Genomic DNA, 24,105 nt, shown 5'->3' on the forward strand with positions numbered 1-24,105 from the left:
TGAGTGTGTATTAGTGTATTTCAGCGTATTTTTGCGTATTTGAGTGTAATTGTGTGTATTTGTGTGTATTAGAGCGTATTTGAGTGTATGTTAGCGTATTTTAGCGAATTGTTGAGTATTTGTGTGTATTTGTGTGTATTTGAGTGTATTTGAGTGTATTGGAGTGTGTATTTGAGCGTATTTGAGTGTATTTGTGTGTATTTGAGTGTATTTGTGTGTATTTGAGTGTGTATTTGAGTGTATTTGAGCGTATTTGTGTGTATTTGTGTGTATTTGAGTGTATTTTAGCGTATTTCAGTGTGTATTTGAGCATATTTGAGTGTATTTTAGTGTGTATTTGAGTGTATATTTCTGTGTATTTTAGCGTGTATTTGAGTATATTTGAGTGTGTATTTTAGTGTATATTTGAGTGTATTTGGATGTATTTGAGTGTATTTTAGTGTATTTGTGTATTTAAGTGTGTATTTGAGTGTGTATTTTAGTGTATATTTGAGTGTATTTGTGTATTTTAGTGTATATTTGAGTGTATTTGTGTTGTTTGCAGGTGGGAGGAGGAGTACACGGCCCGGATGGAGCTTCAGGACAAAGTGGCAGAACTGGACGACGTGAGGACAAACAAACAAACAAACAAACAAACAAAAAGCACCAAATACAACAACTAAAATAAAGAAATGACAAATTTCTGGATAAAAACACACTTTAGATTGTCGACCGAGCGAATACGATACTTTCAACACAAAATTATGCAGTATTACATTTTCCCGCGTCGTCTGATACATTGAGATCCTTCAAAAAGCGTTGAAGAAAGTCTCAGTTTTGTCCTGTTTTTGTCGTCTATTTTTTCAGCGTCAAAACTTCTCAACTTTCGATATTTAGTTTGAATTTCTTGGTATTTTCACTTTGGTTATTTTACCTTTAGTTTCTCCTGTTTGTGAATCTGCTCCTGCCGTTTGAGCCGCTGCAGTTTCAAACGCGCCGTGATGCTAATGTCGCTAACGCTAACACGGAGCTAACGTCGCCGAAAAGCACAAAATTCACTCTCAACAAAAACAACACTTTATAAACTGTAAACGTAATGAAACTGACCGCGTTGGTACATTAACGATAAAGAAAAACGTCTCTCTCCAAAGTCCGGCCGCCGACCATGGTTGCTACGGCGACAGTGGCGCGGATACGGCAGGGGAGCTAACAACAAGCTAGCAACTCTGCAAACGTATGACTTTTTAGCACGTTTCAACACAGATGGGAGAAGTTGGTTGTTTTGTGATGATAAAATGATATACATTTAAAAAGCTCTAGTAGAAGTTTGAGATCTTTTGGGAAACGCGCTGCTCGTGCGGTTTCCACGGACGACCGGGCTCTTCGTGCAACTTCGATCTTGTCTCCGCTCGTTCCTTTTATTCTCATGAGAAGTCGGTGTTGACGGTTCTCGATGTCTCACGAGGAGTCGTGTTGACGGTTCTCGATGTCTCACGAGGGGTCGGTGTTGACGGTTCTCGATGTCTCACGAGGAGTCGGTGTTGACGGTTCTCGATGTCTCACGAGGAGTCGGTGTTGACGGTTCTCGATGTCTCACGAGGAGTCGGTGTTGACGGTTCTCGATGTCTCACGAGGAGTCGGTGTTGACGGTTCTCGATGTCTCACGAGGAGTCGGTGTTGACGGTTCTCGATGTCTCACGAGGAGTCGGTGTTGACGGTTCTCGATGTCTCACGAGGAGTCGGTGTTGACGGTTCCCGATGTCTCACGAGGAGTTGGTGTTGACGGTTCTCGATGTCTCACGAGAAGTCCGTGTTGACGGTTCTCGATGTCTCACGAGGAGTCGGTGTTGACGGTTCTCGATGTCTCAAGAGGAGTCGGTGTTGACGGTTCTCGATGTCTCACGAGGGGTCGGTGTTGACGGTTCCCGATGTCTCACGAGGAGTCGGTGTTGACGGTTCTCGATGTCTCACGAGGAGTCGGTGTTGACGGTTCCCGATGTCTCACGAGGAGTCGGTGTTGGCGGTTCTCGATGTCTCGGGAGGAGTTGGTGTTGACGGTTCTCGATGTCTCACGAGGAGTCGTGTTGATGGTTCACGATGTCTCACGAGGAGTCGGTGTTGACGGTTCTCGATGTCTCACGAGGAGTCGGTGTTGACGGTTCTCGATGTCTCATGAGGAGTCGGTGTTGACGGTTCTCGATGTCTCACGAGGAGTCGGTGTTGGCGGTTCTCGATGTCTCACGAGGAGTCGGTGTTGACGGTTCCCGATGTCTAACGAGGAGTCGGTGTTGACGGTTCTCGATGTCTCACGAGAAGTCCGTGTTGACGGTTCTCGATGTCTCACGAGGAGTCGGTGTTGGCGGTTCTCGATGTCTCGGGAGGAGTTGGTGTTGACGGTTCTCGATGTCTCGGGAGGAGTTGGTGTTGACGGTTCTCGATGTCTCACGAGGAGTCGTGTTGATGGTTCACGATGTCTCACGAGGAGTCGGTGTTGACGGTTCTCGATGTGTCACGAGGAGTCGGTGTTGACTGTTCTCGATGTCTCACGAGGAGTCGGTGTTGACGGTTCTCGATGTCTCAAGTCGGTGTGTAACGTGACGTCCTGCGTGTTCCAGGAGCTGCAGGAGAGCGAGGTGGTGCAGGACAAACTGTCTCTGAGCGTGAAGCATCTGAAGGCCGAGCTCGTGCTGTTCAAGGGCCTGGTCAGCAACGTAAGTCCGAGCGGTCAGAGCGTCGCGATCGCCTCGACGCCGTACGGGTTCTAAAAGGTGTCTCGTCCCTGGTTTGTTCAGAATCTGTCGGACCTGGACAGTAAGATCCAGGAGAAGGCCATGAAGGTGGACATGGACATCTGCAGGAGGATCGACATCACGGCCAAACTGTGCGACGTGGCTCAGCAGAGGAACAGCGAGGACATGAGCTCCATGTTTCAGGTGGAGCCTTCTCACTGTAAACACTCTCTGTTTCAATCCAATCCAATCCACTTTATTTATATAGCACGATTTATACAACCAGAGGTTCCAAAGTGCTTCACAGCAGGTAAAAGACAGGCAAAAATAGGATAAAGTAATAAAATAAGATATAAAAACAAAATCAAATAGAAAATTGAAAACAAACACACTAAAATCAATGGAATAAAAATAAACAAAATAAAATAAATAAAAAAGGTGCTGCCCTCCCAACACATATAAAACATACAATCAACACACTACATGGAGTTAAAAGCCAGAGAAAACAGATGGTTTTAAGAAGCGATTTAAAAAGAGGCAGTGAGGAGGCTTTTCTTATGAGGAGTGGCAGTTTGTTCCACAGTTTTGGAGCTGCCACTGCAAAGGCTCGTTCACCTCTGACCTTTAGCCCGTGGCACTGCCAGGAGCTGGTCAGCTGACCTGAGGGAACGGCTGGGAGTGTAGGGGTGTAGCTGTTTGACACATTTTGGACTCTTCAGGTAGAAATTTCAGTTTGTTTGCTTTTCTATTATTATTATTATTATTATTATGAGGAAAAAACACTTATTTTTAGCCTCAAAATGTTATTTTCAGCATCGCAAAAAGTATAATTTTGTAACATCTTTAGATAATCTGAAAAACGATTGCAGATTCTAGTGAAACCTGAAACCCATAATTATGGTTTTGTCATTGTTTATTTTATTTTATTTATTTATTTATTTATTTATTTATTCATTTATTTATTCATTTATTTATTTATTTATTTTTATTTTTATTTATTATCTTATTTTATGTTATGTTATTATTTGATTATTATAACATTATATTTATTTTTTTTGTAATATTTTTTTCTAAATAAATAAAATCCAACAATCACAAAAACAGACCAAAAGACAAACAAGGCAGGACCAGAGGGGGAAAATAATAATTTTGTTGAGTTGAAAATAGTTAATTAATTAATAATTTAGGGAAAAAATAAGGCATTAAAAAAAAAGTAAAAAAACAGGTTAAACATGTAGAGCTGTTTTAATGTTCAGTGCTTCTGCTTCTGTGTGTTTATTTATGAACCTTATTTATTTATTCTTAAGCCAAGTTTGTAAAAATACGTACAAAACACAAATAGTTAATACTAATAATTTTTAAGAAGATGATCAATGAACAAATGCTGAAATTAAGTAGTATTTATATATTAATTTGAGTTTATTTTCACAGTTTTTGCCACTGGAAAAAGCATAAAATGTATCGTTTTACTGAAAATGAGGAAAAGAAAAGCATTTTCTCACTTGAAATTAATTACGAAATAGGTTTATTGGCAAAATATATCAAAACCCAGATAAATATTCTTTAATTCAAGCTATTTTTAATACCGGCTTTTATTGTCATTTTTCCAGTTTTGGTTAATCCACTCTCTGTATTTTATTTAGTATTTTTTTATTTTTTATTTTTTATTTTTTATTTTTTATTTTTTATTTTTTATTTTTTATTTTTTATTTTTTATTTTTTATTTTTTATTTTTTATTTTTTATTTTTTATTTTTTGTTTTTTGTTTTTTGTTTTTTTTATTTTTTATTCTTTATTCTTTATTCTTTATTCTTATTCTTATTCTTATTCAGGTTTCCACGCCTCCGTCCACGCTCACGCGCCGCGTCCGGAAACTCAGCGGCCAATCGGTGAAGACGGGCAGCGACGGGGACGAGGTCAGCAGCCTATCAGAGAGCGAAGGGGGCGGGGCCAAAGACGAGGAGTCCAGCACCTCGGCCAATCAGATCAACGAGCAGGTGCATCGTATGCTCAACCACCTGTACGTGACTTTTACCAAGCAATACGAGGCGGTAGAAGTGATAGTAGTAGTAATATGTAGTAGTAGTAATATTATTGTTAGTAATAGTAGTGGGAAAAGTAGCAGTAGTAGTCGCTTTACATAGATAATACTGTGCTGCTGCTGCTGCTGCTGCTGCTGCTACTGCTGCTGCTGCTATGAATGACACTTGTGTTTTGTGTCGTACATATTGTTGTTTGTGTGTTTTGCTGCTTTAAACGTCACAATCTTTCAGTTGTTGTGTAAATGCATTTGAGTGTTTTTAACTGTCGTATTTTGTATAAATATGTTTGTTTGTTTGTTTGTTTGTTTGTTGCAGGAGGGAGTGTGACTTCGAGGACGACTGTGACAGTTTGGCGTGGGAGGAGACGGAGGAGACTCTGTTGCTATGGGAGGACTTCCCTGGATACGCTCTGGTCGAGGCTCAGGCCGAGGTGAGGACTGAAGTGTAGATGTTATGGACACATGAATATATTTGTACTTTACTGCACTCTGTGGCCTGTTATAAATACATGAATATACATTTGTACTTTACTGCACTCTGTGGCCTGTTATAAATACATGAATATACATTTGTACTTTACTGCACTCTGTGGCCTGTTATAAATACATGAATATACATTTGTACTTTACTGCACTCTGTGGCCTGTTATAAATACATGAATATACATTTGTACTTTACTGCACTCTGTGGCCTGTTATAAATACATGAATATACATTTGTACTTTACTGCACTCTGTGGCCTGTTATAAATACATGAATATACATTTGTACTTTACTGCACTCTGTGGCCTGTTATAAATACATGAATATACATTTGTACTTTACTGCACTCTGTGGCCTGTTATAAATACATGAATATACATTTGTACTTTACTGCACTCTGTGGCCTGTTATAAATACATGAATATACATTTGTACTTTACTGCACTCTGTGGCCTGTTATAAATACATGAATATACATTTGTACTTTACTGCACTCTGTGGCCTGTTATAAATACATGAATATACATTTGTACTTTACTGCACTCTGTGGCCTGTTATAAATACATGAATATACATTTGTACTTTACTGCACTCTGTGGCCTGTTATAAATACATGAATATACATTTGTACTTTACTGCACTCTGTGGCCTGTTATAAATACATGAATATACATTTGTACTTTACTGCACTCTGTGGCCTGTTATAAATACATGAATATACATTTGTACTTTACTGCACTCTGTGGCCTGTTATAAATACATGAATATACATTTGTACTTTACTGCACTCTGTGGCCTGTTATAAATACATGAATATACATTTGTACTTTACTGCACTCTGTGGCCTGTTATAAATACATGAATATACATTTGTACTTTACTGCACTCTGTGGCCTGTTATAAATACATGAATATATATTTGTACTTTACTGCACTCTGTGTCCTGTTATAAATACATTTATATATATTTGTACTTTACTGCCCTCTGTGTCCAGCTGCAGCAGCCGGACGAGTCCATCGAGAAAGTGATCAACGACACAGAGTGTTTGTTTAAGTCCAGAGAGAAGGAATATCAGGAGACCATCGACCAGATCGAGGTGTGTGACATGAACTGTACGAGCCAGGTCTATGACTATGGCCAAACATGTAACTGTAACATGTAACATGTAACTATAACATGTAACATGTAGCTGTAACATGTAACTGTAACATGTAACTGTAACATGTAGCTGTAAAAGGTAACTGTAACATGTAACATGTAGCTGTAACATGTAACTGTAACATGTAACGTGTAACATGTAACATGTAGCTGTAACATGTAACTGTAACATGTAGCTGTAACATGTAACTGTAACATGTAACATGTAGCTGTAACATGTAGCTGTAACATGTAACTGTAACATGTAACTGTAACATGTAACATGTAGCTGTAACATGTAACTGTAACATGTAGCTGTAACATGTAGCTGTAACATGTAACTGTAACATGTAACTGTAACATGTAGCTGTAACATGTAACTGTAACATGTAACATGTAGCTGTAACATGTAACTGTAACATGTAGCTGTAACATGTAACTGTAACATGTAACATGTAGCTGTAACATGTAACATGTAGCTGTAACATGTAACTGTAACATGTAGCTGTAACATGTAGCTGTAACATGTAACTGTAACATGTAACATGTAGCTGTAACATGTAACTGTAACATGTAACGTGTAACATGTAACATGTAGCTGTAACATGTAACTGTAACATGTAGCTGTAACATGTAACTGTAACATGTAACATGTAGCTGTAACATGTAGCTGTAACATGTAACTGTAACATGTAACTGTAACATGTAGCTGTAACATGTAACTGTAACATGTAACATGTAGCTGTAACATGTAACTGTAACATGTAGCTGTAACATGTAACCGTAACATGTAACATGTAGCTGTAACATGTAACTGTAACATGTAACGTGTAACATGTAACATGTAGCTGTAACATGTAACTGTAACATGTAGCTGTAACGTGTAACATGTAACTGTAACATGTAGCTGTAACATGTAACTGTAACATGTAACATGTAGATGTAACACGTGACTGTAACATGTAACTGTAACATGTAACTGTAACATGTAACATGTAGATGTAACACGTGACTGTAACATGTAGCTGTAACATGTAGCTGTAACATGTAACTGTAACATGTAGCTGTAACATGTAACATGAAGCTGAAACATGTAACTGTAACATGTAACTGTAACATGTAACTGTAACTGTAACATGTAACATGTAACATGTAACATTTAACTGTAACATGTAACTGTAACATGTAACTGTAACATGTAACTGTAACATGTAACTGTAACATGTAACTATAACATGTAACTGTAACTGTAACATGTAACAGTAACATGTAACATGTAACTGTAACATGTAACTGTAACATGTAACAGTAACATGTAACTGTAACATGTAAGATAAGATAAGATATTCCTTTATTGTCCCACATGGGGAAATTTCATTGGTGCAACGCAGGTAGATAATGTAACTGTAACACGTAACTGTAACTGTAACATGTAACTGTAACATGTAACATGTAACTGTAACATGTAACATGTAACTGTAACATGTAACTGTAACTGTAACATGTAACTGTAACATGTAACTGTAACATGTAACTGTAACATGTAACTGTAACTGTAACATGTAACTAACATGTAACTGTAACATGTAACATGTAACTGTAACATGTAACTGTAACTGTAACTGTAACATGTAACATGTAACTGTAACATGTAACATGTAACTGTAACATGTAACTGTAACATGTAACATGTAACTGTAACATGTAACTGTAACTGTAACATGTAACTGTAACATGTAACTGTAACATGTAACATGTAACTGTAACATGTAACTGTAACATGTAACATGTAACTGTAACATGTAACTGTAACATGTAACTGTAACATGTAACTGTAACATGTAACTGTAACATGTAACTGTAACATGTAACTGTAACATGTAACATGTAACTGTAACATGTAGCTGTGACTGAAAACAAGTGTTATAAATAACACTCTGGACAGATTTAAAGCCGCTCTGTGGAACATTGAGTAAAGTTCGTCTCCATCTGTTTCTCAGCTGGAGCTGGCGACGGCGAAGAGCGACATGACACGACATCTGCACGAGTACATGGAGATGTGCTCCATGAAGAGAGGCCTGGACGTGCAGATGGAGACCTGCAGGAGGCTCATCACGCAGACTGGAGACAGGTGAGGAACTACCCTCAGACAGGTGAGGAACTACCCTCAGACAGGTGAGGAACTACCCTCAGACTGGAGACAGGTGAGGAACTACCCTCAGACAGGTGAGGAACTACACTCCGACAGGTGAGGAACTACACTCAGACAGGGAGGAACTACACTCAGACAGGTGAGGAACTACACTCAGACAGGGAGGAACTACACTCAGACAGGTGAGGAACTACACTCCGACAGGTGAGGAACTACACTCAAACAGGTGAGGAACTACACTCAAACAGGTGAGGAACTACACTCAGACAGGTGAGGAACTACACTCCGACAGGTGAGGAACTACACTCAAACAGGTGAGGAACTACACTCCGACAGGTGAGGAACTACACTCAAACAGGTGAGGAACTACACTCAAACAGGTGAGGAACTACACTCAGACAGGTGAGGAACTACACTCCGACAGGTGAGGAACTACACTCAAACAGGTGAGGAACTACACTCAAACAGGTGAGGAACTACACTCAAACAGGTGAGGAACTACACTCAAACAGGGAGGAACTACACTCAGACAGGTGAGGAACTACACTCAAACAGGTGAGGAACTACACTCAAACAGGGAGGAACTACACTCAGACAGGTGAGGAACTACACTCAAACAGGTGAGGAACTACACTCAAACAGGGAGGAACTACACTCAGACAGGTGAGGAACTACACTCCGACAGGTGAGGAACTACACTCAAACAGGTGAGGAACTACACTCAAACAGGTGAGGAACTACACTCAGACTGTGAGGAACTACACTCAAACAGGTGAGGAACTACACTCAGACTGTGAGGAACTACGTTCAGACTGTGAGGAACTATACTAAAAATGTTAAGGACGAGGAAGAGATGGAGTGGAAAGAAACAGAGGGAAAGAAAGGAAATAAACCCCGCCCATGCCACGCCCATTTGAGACACAACCTCCCCTCAGTCTACAACAGCCTCACAAGGCCATGGCACTACTCAAAAGAGCCCGATGCTAATGATGCTAAAGCTGTGTGTACATTGTGACTCGTGTCTCGTGGCCCCCTCCTGGACGAACAAGGGACTACGCCCCATCGCACATCTGTGATGACAGAGGGGTTTTTATGATTGTTCTTCCTCTGGTCACAGGAAGTCTCCGCCCCTCGTCCTCCTCGCCGCCGCAGAAGACTACGACACGGAAGACAGAGAGAAGAAGCCTCCGGACGTGGACTCGAACCGTGAAGGCAACGCTGCAGCGCCCCCTGTGGCCTGGAGGAGACCCTAGCACTGCCTCACGAGTCTCTTCAAGGCGTCGCCGCTCATTCAAGTGAAACTGGGCTGGACGTTCAAAGCAAAGCCGCTCCATTCACCGCTCCTGGGTTCACGAGAGATAAAACAACGTATTATTAGGCGACGCTTGGGCTGAAACAAATTACCGTATTTTCCGGAGTATAAGTCGCACCGGCCAAAAAATGCATAATAGAGAAGAAAAAAACATATATAAGTTGCACCGGAGTATAAGTATATAAGCATAAATATAAGTATAAGTTGCACCTCGGGCAAAACTATGAAAAAAGGTGCATTTTTTGCTCGGTGCGACTTATACTCCTGAAAATACGGTAATCCATTAATCACAACTAATCAACTTTCGCAGACTTCAGAACGTGGGGGAGCAATAATGTCCACGTGACGTTAACTTTATCCGGCTCAAATTTGATTAAAATTCAAATGATTTAATCTACACAATCTGACAATTAATAGAAATAACATTAATTAAATTATTGTCAAGCAGCCCAAGAAAAAAACATGTTCCCACGCGATTTTAACAAATAAAAATGTCTTTCAATATTCATTTTTTGAACATAAACAATTCAGACTTGTAATAATTGATATTTGACACAAAATGTCTGAATCCAACTTCATTTATTAGATTTTTTTTTTTATCTTTTAATCGTGTTCTGATGTTGTTCCTCGTCAAAAACACGCCTGGATTAGCTTTTAGCTTCAGTCACGCTAGTTTGACGTCTCCTGGTGAGAAAGTGCTCTCCCCTCCGAGCGTCGAAAACACTCCGTTCTGAATCTCCCCGATCTGTGATGTCACATTCTGCCTCTGACATCATCTTCCTCTTTTCTCCATTAATCCATAAAGTCCATAAATCGACTTTTGTGCCTCGAATCACGATCTTTACAAGTGCGCGGCCGCATTAGTGTGTCAGAGGCTAGCGTTCGTTCGTCTCCATTGCGTATTTCCCTCTGCCGCCAGTAGATGGAGCCCAGAGTCATATCGTAGCGCGGAAAACTCCGGAGTGACGTTTTTGTTTGTGTTTTTTTTGTTCTAAAATGTGAAATGCCAAAGTAAAATGACTCAAAAGCATGTTTAAAGAGCATTATTAATATAAATAATGCAGAATGTTTGTCCTTTAAAGTCTGATTAATTGCACAGCTCGACTTTAAAAACCACGTAAAACACTCTCGGAGGCGGTGGTTTAGTAGTATTCGCCCATAAACCAGATGGTTGTTGGTTCAAGTCCAGCTCCTTCCACACATCCATTTGAATTTAGCTTAGTTTTAGTCAAATAATTATTAAATAGAAAAGACAGTGTTTTTTAATGTTTATTTGTGACTGTTTTGGGCCATTTATGTTTAGTTTTTAAAGTGTTTAAAGTAGTTTGAACAGAACCATCAACACATTTAGTTCACAATGTGATTTTAGTCATAATTTAAGTCATTATGAGATTATTAGTTTAAGAATATTATGAAAAAATGCCATTAGTTTACACAAAAAGCGCTATACAAGTTTTTTCTTCAGTGTTTCATGGTCGACTTAATGTACGAACGGATCAAATGTATTTCGAGACGTTTTTGTCAGATATTATTTCGAACTGGCGAACGTTTAAAGGGCATTTTAAGAGCTACTGTAGAACCATGACGCGCCCCCGTGTGGCCAAATGCTGCAAGTACTTCTAAATTTCCTTTTTCTAAACTTGAATATTTTGAAAAATACTTGAGTTTTCGCTTAAAAATAATGATAATGATGAAGTTTTTTTCTGCTTTTTACTGCCTCAAAAGCAGCTTGGAAACGAAACGCTTTGCACAAGAATACTTTTGCACATTTAATTCCCGCAGTACTTCAAGGGCGAATTACAAGTAAGTTAATAGTATAAGACGCTTGCCATGTCAGACAAACGATATATTTATTTTTCTACAGCGGTTATTATAAGCGGGAGCGTTGACTTGCCTTATTCTCGACGAAGAAACTCCCAGTGCATGAAGCAAAAGGGCACAAAGTGAAACATATCTGTAAAAGTCGTTTTCAAATAAATTGTATTGAATGAAGTAAGATGCAGCCGAGATGAGGTAAAAGTACTGGAAAATACTCAAATATTCATCCTGGTTTACATGTATTTACCAAAAGGACGAAGAAAATGTAGTTGTAAGTTGTTGTTTTTTGCATTTTTCAAGCCATAAATTGCACTTAAATGATGTGTTTTCTTTCATTTTGATTTTATTTGACGGTTGCTTTTGTTTATTTGTTTGTTTCGTCCGTTTTGGTTGTTTTAAGCCAATAAATGATCTTGAAACTGGTATATAAAAAAAAAAAAAAAGTTAAAAAATCTCAATAAATCATTCTAAACTTCAAAATCAAGTCATTTTGCAGTATTTTTTTTGTTCTTGTGACACTTTTTGAATTATTTTTATGTTTTTTTCAGGTCAGAACAGAATTGTCAGTAGAAAGAATAAAAAAATACAGTAAAATACAATTAAATTACACAACGACACCAGAAATGTATATTATATTATGTTCTTTTTGTGCACTTTTTGTATATTTGTTGTGTATATTTTGACTTGAAACTATATTTTGTAACGTCTAATCTTAGAACGATTAAGTTTGCAATAATTATCAGATATATAGATAATACGTGTACTTTACTTTCAAATCCATAGCGTGATGTAAATACTGTAACGAGGCTAACTGTTTATTGTTAATTAGAACGAGCACAAAAGTGAATGAATAATCTTTAAATACGTCATCGATTGTGCGTGTACTCGACTTTGCAGAGGCGACTTATAAACAATGTATTATAGCCGAATACTGCGTTATTATGTCATTGTTTTGTTCTTGTTATTACACATTTTCACCGCCTGGATTAGTTTGTCTTTAAAAGTGCTCGATGTAACTTTAAACCTCCAGAATTCAATCTCTTTTTGTAACGTTCATACAGGGAGCCAAACTCTGACAGAACCGTGCAATCAGATGTTGCGTGTTTTAACAATAAACACATGAGTTCACTTGTAATTCATTATTTGGAAATAAATTCAACTTAAAGGCGGAATGGAGGGTTTTTTAATAATAATAATAATAATAACTTTTATTTATATAGCGCTTTTCAGTGACCCAAAGACGCTGAACATAATAAAAAAGGGGGGGGTATTTACAGACAGGGGGGACAACGCGTACAGAACACATTAATATACAGATAAAATGAACAAGACAGAAGAAGTAGAGAGAAAAAGATGGGGATGTAACAGGGGGTAGAAGAGTAGGCAATGGGGTAGAGGAGGCTAGGGGTAGGGGAGGTCATAGGCTTGGGTGAAGAGGTATGTTTTGAGGCGGGATTTGAATGTTGTGAGTGAGGGAGAGTGGCGGACAGGTTGGGGGAGGGAGTTCCAGAGTCGGGGTGCTGTTCGGGAGAATGCTCTGTCGCCAAAAGTTTTGAGTCGGGATGTTGGTGCAGTCAGGGTGAGAGAGGAGGAGGATCGGAGAGCTCGGGAGGGGCGGTGGGGGATGAGGAGGTCAGACAGGTAGGGGGGGGGCAAGGTGGTGAAGAGCTTTGAAGGTGAGGAGGAGTATTTTAAAGTTTATGTGCTGCTTGATGGGGAGCCAATGGAGAGAGCGGAGAACGGGAGTGATGTGTTCACGGGACCGGGTGTGGGTGAGGAGGCGGGTGTGGGTGAGGAGGCGGGTGTGGGTGAGGAGGCGGGTGTGGGTGAGGAGGCGGGTGTGGGTGAGGAGGCGGGCAGCGGAGTTTTGGACCATTTGGAGTCTGTGGAGGGAATGGGAGGAGATGCCAGTGAGGAGGGAGTTGCAGTAGTCGAGGCGGGAGGAGATGAAGGCATGGATGAGGGATTCAGCAGCGGGGAGGGTGAGGCAGTAGTTTTGGCGCCAAATCAGAGTTTCATTTCCTCTTTCCTCATTTCCTGCCACGTGTCAATCATAGGACGCACCTGCCACTCACCTGCAGAGCCCCGTTCACCTGCAGAGCCCCGTTCACCTGCAGAGACTCGTTCACCCGCAGGGCCCGGTTCATCTGCAGAGCCCCGTTCACCTGCAGAGCCCCGTTCACCTGCAGAGCCTCGTTCACCTCCAGAGCCTGGTTCACCTGCAGAGCCTGGTTCACCTGCAGAGCCCCGTTCACCTGCAGAGCCTGGTTCATCTGCAGAGCCCCGTTCACCTGCAGAGCCTGGTTCATCTGCAGAGCCCCGTTCACCTGCAGAGCCTCGTTCACCTGCAGAGCCTGGTTCACCTGCAGAGCCTGGTTCACCTGCAGAGCCTGGTTCACCTGCAGAGCCCGGTTCACCTGCAGAGCCTGGTTCACCTGCAGAACCTGGTTCACCTGCAGAGCCTCGTTCACCTGCAGAGCCTCGTTCACCTGCAAAGCCTCGTTCACCTGCAGAGCCTCGTTCACCTGCAGAGCCTCGTTCACCTGCAGAGCCTGGTTCCTCCTTTAGTTCCTCTGAAGCAGCAGGAACAAAGTCTCCTCCACAGTAAATCAGAGAAGACTCCACCAAGTCCAACTACAGTAAGTACTACAGCACTACAGTACTACAGTACTACAGCACTACAGTACTACAGTACTACAGCACTACAGTACTACAGTACTACAGTACTACAGCACTACAGCACTACAGTACTACAGTACTACAGTACTACTATAGTACAGTACTTCAGTACTACTACAATACTACAGTACTACAGCACTACAGTACTACAGCACTACAGTACTACAGTACTACAGTACTACAGTACTACAGTACTACAGTACTACAGCACTACAGCACTACAGTACTACAGTACTACAGTACTACTATAGTACAGTACTTCAGTACTACTACAATACTACAGTACTACAGCAATACAGTACTACAGTACTACAGCACTACAGTACTACAGCACTACAGCACTACAGTACTATAGCACTACAGTACTACAGTACTACAGTACTACAGTACTACAGCACTACAGCACTACAGTACTATAGCACTACAGTACTACAGTACTACAGTACTACAGTACTACAGCACTACAGCACTACAGTACTACAGTACTACAGTACTACTATAGTACAGTACTTCAGTACTACTACAATACTACAGTACTACAGCACTACAGTACTAGAGTAAAGGTAACTGAGTTCATAGTAGTAGAAGATGGAGGGTGTAGAGATTATTATCCAACAGAATAAAATGTTATTTTATTCATAAATTGTGTCTCAAGTTCTACAAACATAAATCACAGACACTGGCCCTGCAGCGCCCCCCAGAGGACAGTCTTATATCCTTCAAAATGTATTTATTTTCTTATTTTCAATCTACGGCTGTTTTACCCTGAAAATATAGATTAACTAAACCTGGTTCCGTAACTTTCATTGTTCAGAAGTCAGAGGAGTCAGGGTTTTGTCCCTAGCCCCGCCTCCATGTGCCACACTGGTCCATATATGGGCGTGTCCTGTCTGTGCACAGGACACGCCCCCTCTCTCTCTCTCCTCCTCCCTCCATCCCTCTCCTCCTCCTCCTCCTCCTCCTCCTCTTCATCTCTTCATCCCTCAGCTCTGAGTCCGTGCTCCAGATCCTCTTCATCCGGGATTATAATCTGCAGCATCCGCGAGCATCATGTGAGTTCCAGCGCTTTTCACACACTTTTCACGCAATAATCCCAAACAAACACAACTCTTACTTCGCACAATAACCTTTAACTTACACGTTCCCGTACATCTGCTAAATGACGGTATTTTGATGTAAACGTCGCTCGTTAATCTTCCGGGGGAAATACGGGCGACTGCGATTTACGATGTGTTTTAATCAATTTTACGACTAAAGCCAGATTGTTTTTTCTGGTAAAGGAACGACTCACAGGTCCAGATTTAGCTTCTTGTTGTACTTCTGTGTTTCTTTAGCGGTTGTGCGGTTGTGCGGTTGTGCAGATTGGGGGATGGGGACAGATGCGCGTTCGGTTTAAATCCACGGCTCTAATCTGGCTCCATTTTGACCGCTTTGTACTTTGCTGAAAGAACGAGTAAAAGAAGAAGTCGTGTAGTAAAAGTACTTGTTGTTTCTGTTGTAAATGGCGGTTTTAAAAGGCTTGTAGTAGTAGTAGTATTTATAGAGGAAGTAGTAGAAAGGAAGGTTGTAATACAGCGTTGAAAGTATTAGGTGAATAGTTCGGGTGACCAGACGCCCCCTTGAACCATTTAAAATAAGTAGTGTAGTACTTGTACTTGTTGTTTCTGTTGTAAATGGCAGTTTTAAAGGCTTGTAGTAGTAGTAGTTATAGAGGAAGTATAGTAGTAGTGCGGTTGTAATACAGCATTGAAAGTAATAGGTGAATAGTTAGGGTGACCAGACGGCCCCTTGAACCGTTTTACCCTGACAGTCCCAGTTTTGAGCCCAAAAGTATTACAAAACCAGTCATTTGTCCCATTTTTCACATGAATAAAACAAAACTGCAATACTTCAGTGCGTTATGATGTATAGTCAAATTAGTATATACATAGTATTTTATCCACAGAGAGTAAAAGAAGAAGTAGTGTAGTACTTGTACTTGTTGTTTCTGTTGTAAATGGCGGTTTTAAAGGCTTGTAGTAGTAGTAGTTATAGAGGAAGTATATTAGTAGTACAGTTGTAATACAGCATTGAAAGTAATAGGTGAATAGTTAGGGTGACCAGACGCCCCCTTGATCCGTTTTACCCTGACAGTCCCAGTTTTGAGCCTCGTGTCACAACAAAAGTACACAAAACTATTCATTTGTCCTGGTTTTTGACCCTTTGACCCATCGACAGGAAAGAGGGGGAAATATTGTTGTTTTTTTAGACAAAATAGAGAAAATCTGACGTTAGAAACATCGAAAACACAAAAAAATGTGCTTGAAATGTACAAAAAATCTGGTCACGCTGGTCACAACAGTGTAATATCAGTGAGTATGAAGTAGTAGTAATACATGAAGTTATGTACTGTCACAAATGAGTACTTTTTACTGACTTAGAGGCAGCGGTGGAAGAAGTACTATATTATGTTACTTAAGTAAAAGTATATGCAGGAGGGGAAGAAGTACTATATAATGTGACTTAAGTAAAAGTATATGCAGGAGGGGAAGAAGTACTATATCATGTGACTTAAGTAAAAGTATATGCAGGAGGGGAAGAAGTACTATATCATGTGACTTAAGTAAAAGTATATGCAGGAGGGGAAGAAGTACTATATCATGTGACTTAAGTAAAAGTATATGCAGGAGGGGAAGAAGTACTTTATCATGTGACTTAAGTAAAAGTATATGCAGGAGGGGAAGAAGTACTATATCATGTGACTTAAGTAAAAGTATATGCAGGAGGGGAAGAAGTACTATATCATGTGACTTAAGTAAAAGTATATGCAGGAGGGGAAGAAGTACTATATCATGTGACTTAAGTAAAAGTATATGCAGGAGGGGAAGAAGTACTATATCATGTGACTTAAGTAAAAGTATATGCAGGAGGGGAAGAAGTACTATATCATGTGACTTAAGTAAAAGTATATGCAGGAGGGGAAGAAGTACTATATCATGTGACTTAAGTAAAAGTATATGCAGGAGGGGAAGAAGTACTATATCATGTGACTTAAGTAAAAGTATATGCAGGAGGGGAAGAAGTACTATATTATGTTACTTAAGTAAAAGTATATGCAGGAGGGGAAGAAGTACTATATAATGTGACTTAAGTAAAAGTATATGCAGGAGGGGAAGAAGTACTATATCATGTGACTTAAGTAAAAGTATATGCAGGAGGGGAAGAAGTACTATATCATGTGACTTAAGTAAAAGTATATGCAGGAGGGGAAGAAGTACTATATCATGTGACTTAAGTAAAAGTATATGCAGGAGGGGAAGAAGTACTTTATCATGTGACTTAAGTAAAAGTATATGCAGGAGGGGAAGAAGTACTATATCATGTGACTTAAGTAAAAGTATATGCAGGAGGGGAAGAAGTACTATATCATGTGACTTAAGTAAAAGTATATGCAGGAGGGGAAGAAGTACTATATTATGTTACTTAAGTAAAAGTATATGCAGGAGGGGAAGAAGTACTATATCATGTGACTTAAGTAAAAGTATATGCAGGAGGGGAAGAAGTACTATATCATGTGACTTAAGTAAAAGTATATGCAGGAGGGGAAGAAGTACTATATTATGTTACTTAAGTAAAAGTATATGCAGGAGGGGAAGAAGTACTATATTATGTTACTTAAGTAAAAGTATATGCAGGAGGGGAAGAAGTACTATATCATGTGACTTAAGTAAAAGTATATGCAGGAGGGGAAGAAGTACTATATCATGTGACTTAAGTAAAAGTATATGCAGGAGGGGAAGAAGTACTATATTATGTTACTTAAGTAAAAGTATATGCAGGAGGGGAAGAAGTACTATATCAAGTGACTTAAGTAAAAGTATATGCAGGAGGGGAAGAAGTACTATATCATGTGACTTAAGTAAAAGTATATGCAGGAGGGGAAGAAGTACTATATTATGTTACTTAAGTAAAAGTATATGCAGGAGGGGAAGAAGTACTATATCATGTGACTTAAGTAAAAGTATATGCAGGAGGGGAAGAAGTACTATATTATGTTACTTAAGTAAAAGTATATGCAGGAGGGGAAGAAGTACTATATCATGTGACTTAAGTAAAAGTATATGCAGGAGGGGAAGAAGTACTATATTATGTTACTTAAGTAAAAGTATATGCAGGAGGGGAAGAAGTACTATATCAAGTGACTTAAGTAAAAGTATATGCAGGAGGGGAAGAAGTACTATATCATGTGACTTAAGTAAAAGTATATGCAGGAGGGGAAGAAGTACTATATTATGTTACTTAAGTAAAAGTATATGCAGGAGGGGAAGAAGTACTATATTATGTTACTTAAGTAAAAGTATATGCAGGAGGGGAAGAAGTACTATATCATGTGACTTAAGTAAAAGTATATGCAGGAGGGGAAGAAGTACTATATCATGTGACTTAAGTAAAAGTATATGCAGGAGGGGAAGAAGTACTATATTATGTTACTTAAGTAAAAGTATATGCAGGAGGGGAAGAAGTACTATATCATGTGACTTAAGTAAAAGTATATGCAGGAGGGGAAGAAGTACTATATTATGTTACTTAAGTAAAAGTATATGCAGGAGGGGAAGAAGTACTATATCAAGTGACTTAAGTAAAAGTATATGCAGGAGGGGAAGAAGTACTATATCATGTGACTTAAGTAAAAGTATATGCAGGAGGGGAAGAAGTACTATATTATGTTACTTAAGTAAAAGTATATGCAGGAGGGGAAGAAGTACTATATTATGTTACTTAAGTAAAAGTATATGCAGGAGGGGAAGAAGTACTATATCATGTGACTTAAGTAAAAGTATATGCAGGAGGGGAAGAAGTACTATATCATGTGACTTAAGTAAAAGTATATGCAGGAGGGGAAGAAGTAAACGTTTCACATAAAAAATCTACGCGAAGTTTGTTTAAAATATTCTTCAAGAGTATTTTTGAAGTAAAAGTAAAAGTAATTGAGATTTGTCCAGCGAAGGTCAAATCAAATCAGGTTCTTAGTTTTTCTGGTGAATGTTTTATGTTATTTTAGTTTAGTATTTAAAACTCAAAACCTTTTCTTCAACTAAAGCCTTTAAAGTGACTGAAGAATTACTTTTACAGTACTTTTGTATCGTGAGAAGAAACGATAATTGACACATAAATAAAGTGAAATACTTTACTTTTCACACACATTACTGCGTTTGTGAGCGGCTAAAAGTAAAGTTATTGTGACGTAAAAAGCACTGAATATTTAAAAGTACTTCTATTGTAAAGACTGAATTTCCTTATTTTTGCTTCTAAAATTGTCACGATTATTATATCTTGAATATGATATTATATGATATATACAATATGATATGATATATACAATAGTATATGATATTATATTATATATTGTGAACACGATGATGGATGATCTGAATAATATCATGGTGTTCAAAGTCACCTTTTACGTAGTATTTGTACTTCTTTGACTTCTTGTGTGACACAGTTTAATCCGCCTCTTACATAAATACACAGTTTGCGTGTACTTTTCTGTATAAAGTGTGAATATACGTGTCAGATCATACTCATACTTTATACTTTATACTTTAGAGGGTTTGATAATGACATTATAACTGCTCTGCTCCCTCAGGTCGACACCAGAGGGCGCTGCAGGGGCCACAGACTCTGAGGGGCCTCCAGCCGGGGCCCCAAACCTGACCAGCAACAGACGACTGCAGCAGACCCAGGCCCAGGTCGACGAGGTGAGACCGAGTGCTGCACTCACTGGGACCCTCTGTGGGGCCCTCTGTGGGGCCCTCACTGGGACCCTCACAGGGGCCCTCACAAGGGCCCTCTGTGGGGCCCTCTGTGGGGCCCTCACAGGGACTCTCAGTGGGGCCCTTTGTGGGGCCCTCACTGGGACCCTCACTGGGGCCCTCACAAGGGCCCTCTGTGGGGCCCTCACAGGGACTCTCAGTGGGACCCTCTGTGGGGCCCTCACTGGGGCCCTCACAGGGGCCCTCACAGGGACTCTCAGTGGGGCCCTCACAGGGGGCCTCACTGGTTAGTTTGATACCAAACCTCCTGGTGCGTCTCTGGTACTAAACCCTCTGGTGTGTCCCTGGTGTGTCCCTGGTGTGTCCCTGGTACTAAACCCTCTGGTGCGTCTCTGGTGTGTCCCTGGTGTGTCCCTGGTACTAAACCCTCTGGTGTGTCCCTGGTGTGTCTCTGGTACTAAACCCTCTGGTGTGTCCCTGGTGTGTCTCTGGTACTAAACCCTCTGGTGCGTCTCTGGTGTGTCCCTGGTGCGTCTCTGGTGTGTCCCTGGTGCGTCTCTGGTACTAAACCCTCTGGTGCGTCTCTGGTGTGTCCCTGGTGTGTCCCTGGTACTAAACCCTCTGGTGTGTCCCTGTTGTGTCTCTGGTACTAAACCCTCTGGTGTGTCCCTGGTGTGTCCCTGGTACTAAACCCTCTGGTGTGTCCCTGGTGTGTCCCTGGTGTGTCTCTGGTACTAAACCCTCTGGTGTGTCCCTGGTGCGTCTCTGGTGTGTCCCTGGTGCGTCTCTGGTACTAAACCCTCTGGTGCGTCTCTGGTGTGTCCCTGGTGTGTCTCTGGTACTAAACCCTCTGGTGTGTCCCTGGTGCGTCTCTGGTGTGTCCCTGGTGCGTCTCTGGTACTAAACCCTCTGGTGCGTCTCTGGTGTGTCCCTGGTGTGTCTCTGGTACTAAACCCTCTGGTGCGTCTCTGGTGTGTCCCTGGTGTGTCCCTGGTACTAAACCCTCTGGTGTGTCCCTGGTGTGTCTCTGGTACTAAACCCTCTGGTGTGTCCCTGGTGTGTCTCTGGTACTAAACCCTCTGGTGTGTCCCTGGTGTGTCCCTGGTACTAAACCCTCTGGTGCGTCTCTGGTGTGTCCCTGGTGTGTCTCTGGTACTAAACCCTCTGGTGTGTCCCTGGTGCGTCTCTGGTACTAAACCCTCTGGTGTGTCCCTGGTGCGTCTCTGGTGTGTCCCTGGTGCGTCTCTGGTACTAAACCCTCTGGTGCGTCTCTGGTGTGTCCCTGGTGCGTCTCTGGTACTAAACCCTCTGGTGTGTCCCTGTTGTGTCTCTGGTACTAAACCCTCTGGTGTGTCCCTGGTGTGTCTCAGGTGGTGGACATCATGCGTGTGAACGTGGACAAAGTGCTGGAGCGAGACCAGAAGCTGTCGGAGCTGGACGATCGCGCAGACGCTCTTCAGGCCGGAGCCTCACAGTTCGAGAGCAGCGCCGCCAAACTCAAGAACAAATACTGGTGGAAAAACATCAAGGTAACAATACTGCAATACTGCAATACTGCAATACTGCAATACTGCAATACTGCAATACTGCAATACTGCAATACTGCAATACTGCAATACTGCAATACCACGCTACTGCAATACTGCAATACTGCAATACTGCAATACCACACTACTGCAATACTGCAATACTGCAATACTGCAATACTGCAATACTGCAATACTGCAATACCACACTACTGCAATACTGCAATACTGCAATACCACGCTACTGCAATACTGCAATACTGCAATACCACACTACTGCAATACTGCAATACTGCAAGGTAACAATACCGCAATACTGCAATACTGCAATACTGCAATACTGCAATGCTGCAATACTGCAATAACACACTACTGCAATACCACACTACTGCAAGGTAACAATACCACACTACTGCAATACTGCAATACTGCAAGGTAACAATACCAAACTACTGCAATACTGCAATACTGCAAGGTAACAATACCAAACTACTGCAATACTGCAATACTGCAAGGTAACAATACCAAACTACTGCAATACTGCAATACTGCAAGGTAACAATACCACACTACTGCAATACTGCTAGGTAACAATACCACACTACTGCAATACTGCAATACTGCAAGGTAACAATACCACACTACTGCAATACTGCAATACTGCAAGGTAACAATACCACACTACTGCAATACTGCGAGGTAACAATACAACACTACTGTGAGGTAACAATACAACACTACTGCGAAGTAACAATACAACACTACTGCGAGGTAACAATACAACACTACTGCGAAGTAACAATACAACACTACTGCGAGGTAACAATACAACACTACTGCGAAGTAACAATACAACACTACTGCGAGGTAACAATACAACACTACTGCGAAGTAACAATACAACACTACTGCGAAGTAACAATACAACACTACTGCGAAGTAACAATACAACACTACTGCGAAGTAACAATACAACACTACTGCGAAGTAACAATACAACACTACTGCAAGGTAAAAATACAACACTACTGCGAGGTAACAATACAACACTACTGCGAGGTAACAATACAACACTACTGCGAAGTAACAATACAACACTACTGCGAGGTAACAATACAACACTACTGCGAGGTAACAATACAACACTACTGCGAAGTAACAATACAACACTACTGCGAAGTAACAATACAACACTACTGCGAGGTAACAATACAACACTACTGCGAGGTAACAATACAACACTACTGCGAGGTAACAATACAACACTACTGCAAGGTAACAATACAACACTACTGCAAGGTAACAATACAACACTACTGCGAAGTAACAATACAACACTACTGCAAGGTAACAATACAACACTACTGCAAGGTAACAATACAACACTACTGCGAAGTAACAATACAACACTACTGCGAGGTAACAATACAACACTACTGCGAGGTAACAATACAACACTACTGCGAGGTAACAATACAACACTACTGCGAAGTAACAATACAACACTACTGCGAAGTAACAATACAACACTACTGCAAGGTAACAATACAACACTACTGCAAGACGTTCATAAAAGACAGTTTAATCTTCTTCTTTGCAAATAAACATAACTTAAATAAACATAATATGTTTACATTTCGGCCGTGTGACATAATCTTTTTTCATGTCACTGTCATCCAATCAAGCCCCGCCCACAGCCAGTATCAGCCAATCAGAGCTCAGAACGAGGGGATTATGGAGAAAGAGGCGGAGTTTGTGTGAAACAGGAAGTCAGAGGATTACATTAGAGTGACAGAATTAATATAGACAATGTTCCAGAAGCTTTTGTCTCAGAAAAACCTTCAAAGTCACATGACATTTGTCCAGTTAAAGGGGCGGGTCCAACATAAATGTGAACAACACTTATTCTTTAGTATTAGTATTATAAAGACTAACTCCTCCCTCTCTCTTTCAGATGATGATCATTATGGCCATTGTAGGAATCATATTTTTTGGAGTAATTTTCTGTGAGTATCAACTCTGTCTTTACAAGCTTTCACTCAAATTTCACATAATTGGGACAGCTTTAAATTTTGTTGACATGAAAAAAAAAAAAAAAAAAATTATATATATATATATATATATTTTTTTTTTAGGTTTTTATATACAGATGATTTTTTTAAATTTTGATCTAGAGGGGATTTTTCATTTATATTTTGATATACAGATTTTTTAGATTTTTCTTTTAAAATATTATTTTTAGTATGCGAGTAAACAATACAAAATTACAATTTAGTCTTATATATATATAAATATATATACTTTTTTTTTTTGCCGAATCATCATAAAACCAGGCTTATAATTACTGTAACTATAACAACCTTTGACGTCCACATTAATCTGAATTAAACATCAGCAGATTGAGTTTTCTTGAAGCGTCTCACGTAACAATCGAACACTTTCACCTAAAACTGACAAAACATGTTTCTTTCTTTCAGTGTATTTCTTCTACTGA

General features: G+C 40.3%; 2 protein-coding genes across 3 annotated transcripts in view; both read left to right on the forward strand.

Moving 5' to 3' along the window:
- Nucleotides 1-9,834, forward strand: part of LOC140362197 (non-homologous end joining factor IFFO1-like) — a 17,302-nt gene extending 7,468 nt beyond the window's left edge. The window contains exons 2-9 of one of the 2 annotated variants that reach the window (XM_072448272.1): nt 545-605; nt 2,595-2,690; nt 2,772-2,912; nt 4,541-4,728; nt 5,066-5,180; nt 6,229-6,330; nt 8,372-8,502; nt 9,641-9,834. In XM_072448272.1, the coding sequence (XP_072304373.1) occupies nt 545-605; nt 2,595-2,690; nt 2,772-2,912; nt 4,541-4,728; nt 5,066-5,180; nt 6,229-6,330; nt 8,372-8,502; nt 9,641-9,776 (970 nt within the window). In that variant the 3' untranslated portion in view covers nt 9,777-9,834. The remainder of the gene's footprint in view (nt 1-544; nt 606-2,594; nt 2,691-2,771; nt 2,913-4,540; nt 4,729-5,065; nt 5,181-6,228; nt 6,331-8,371; nt 8,503-9,640) is intronic. The other variant, XM_072448273.1, reaches the window with a different exon arrangement.
- Nucleotides 9,835-15,297: 5,463 nt separating this feature from the next.
- LOC140361535 (vesicle-associated membrane protein 1-like) lies at nt 15,298-24,105 on the forward strand. The gene is made up of 5 exons (XM_072447247.1): nt 15,298-15,384; nt 19,959-20,070; nt 21,456-21,614; nt 23,566-23,617; nt 24,089-24,105. Coding segments are annotated over exons 1-5 (342 nt in total). The 5' UTR covers nt 15,298-15,382.

Source organism: Eucyclogobius newberryi, unplaced genomic scaffold (assembly GCF_026437365.1).
Source record: "Eucyclogobius newberryi isolate DKJ021-1_F unplaced genomic scaffold, fEucNew1.0.hap1 SCAF_16, whole genome shotgun sequence".
NCBI classification, from domain to species: domain Eukaryota; kingdom Metazoa; phylum Chordata; class Actinopteri; order Gobiiformes; family Gobiidae; genus Eucyclogobius; species Eucyclogobius newberryi.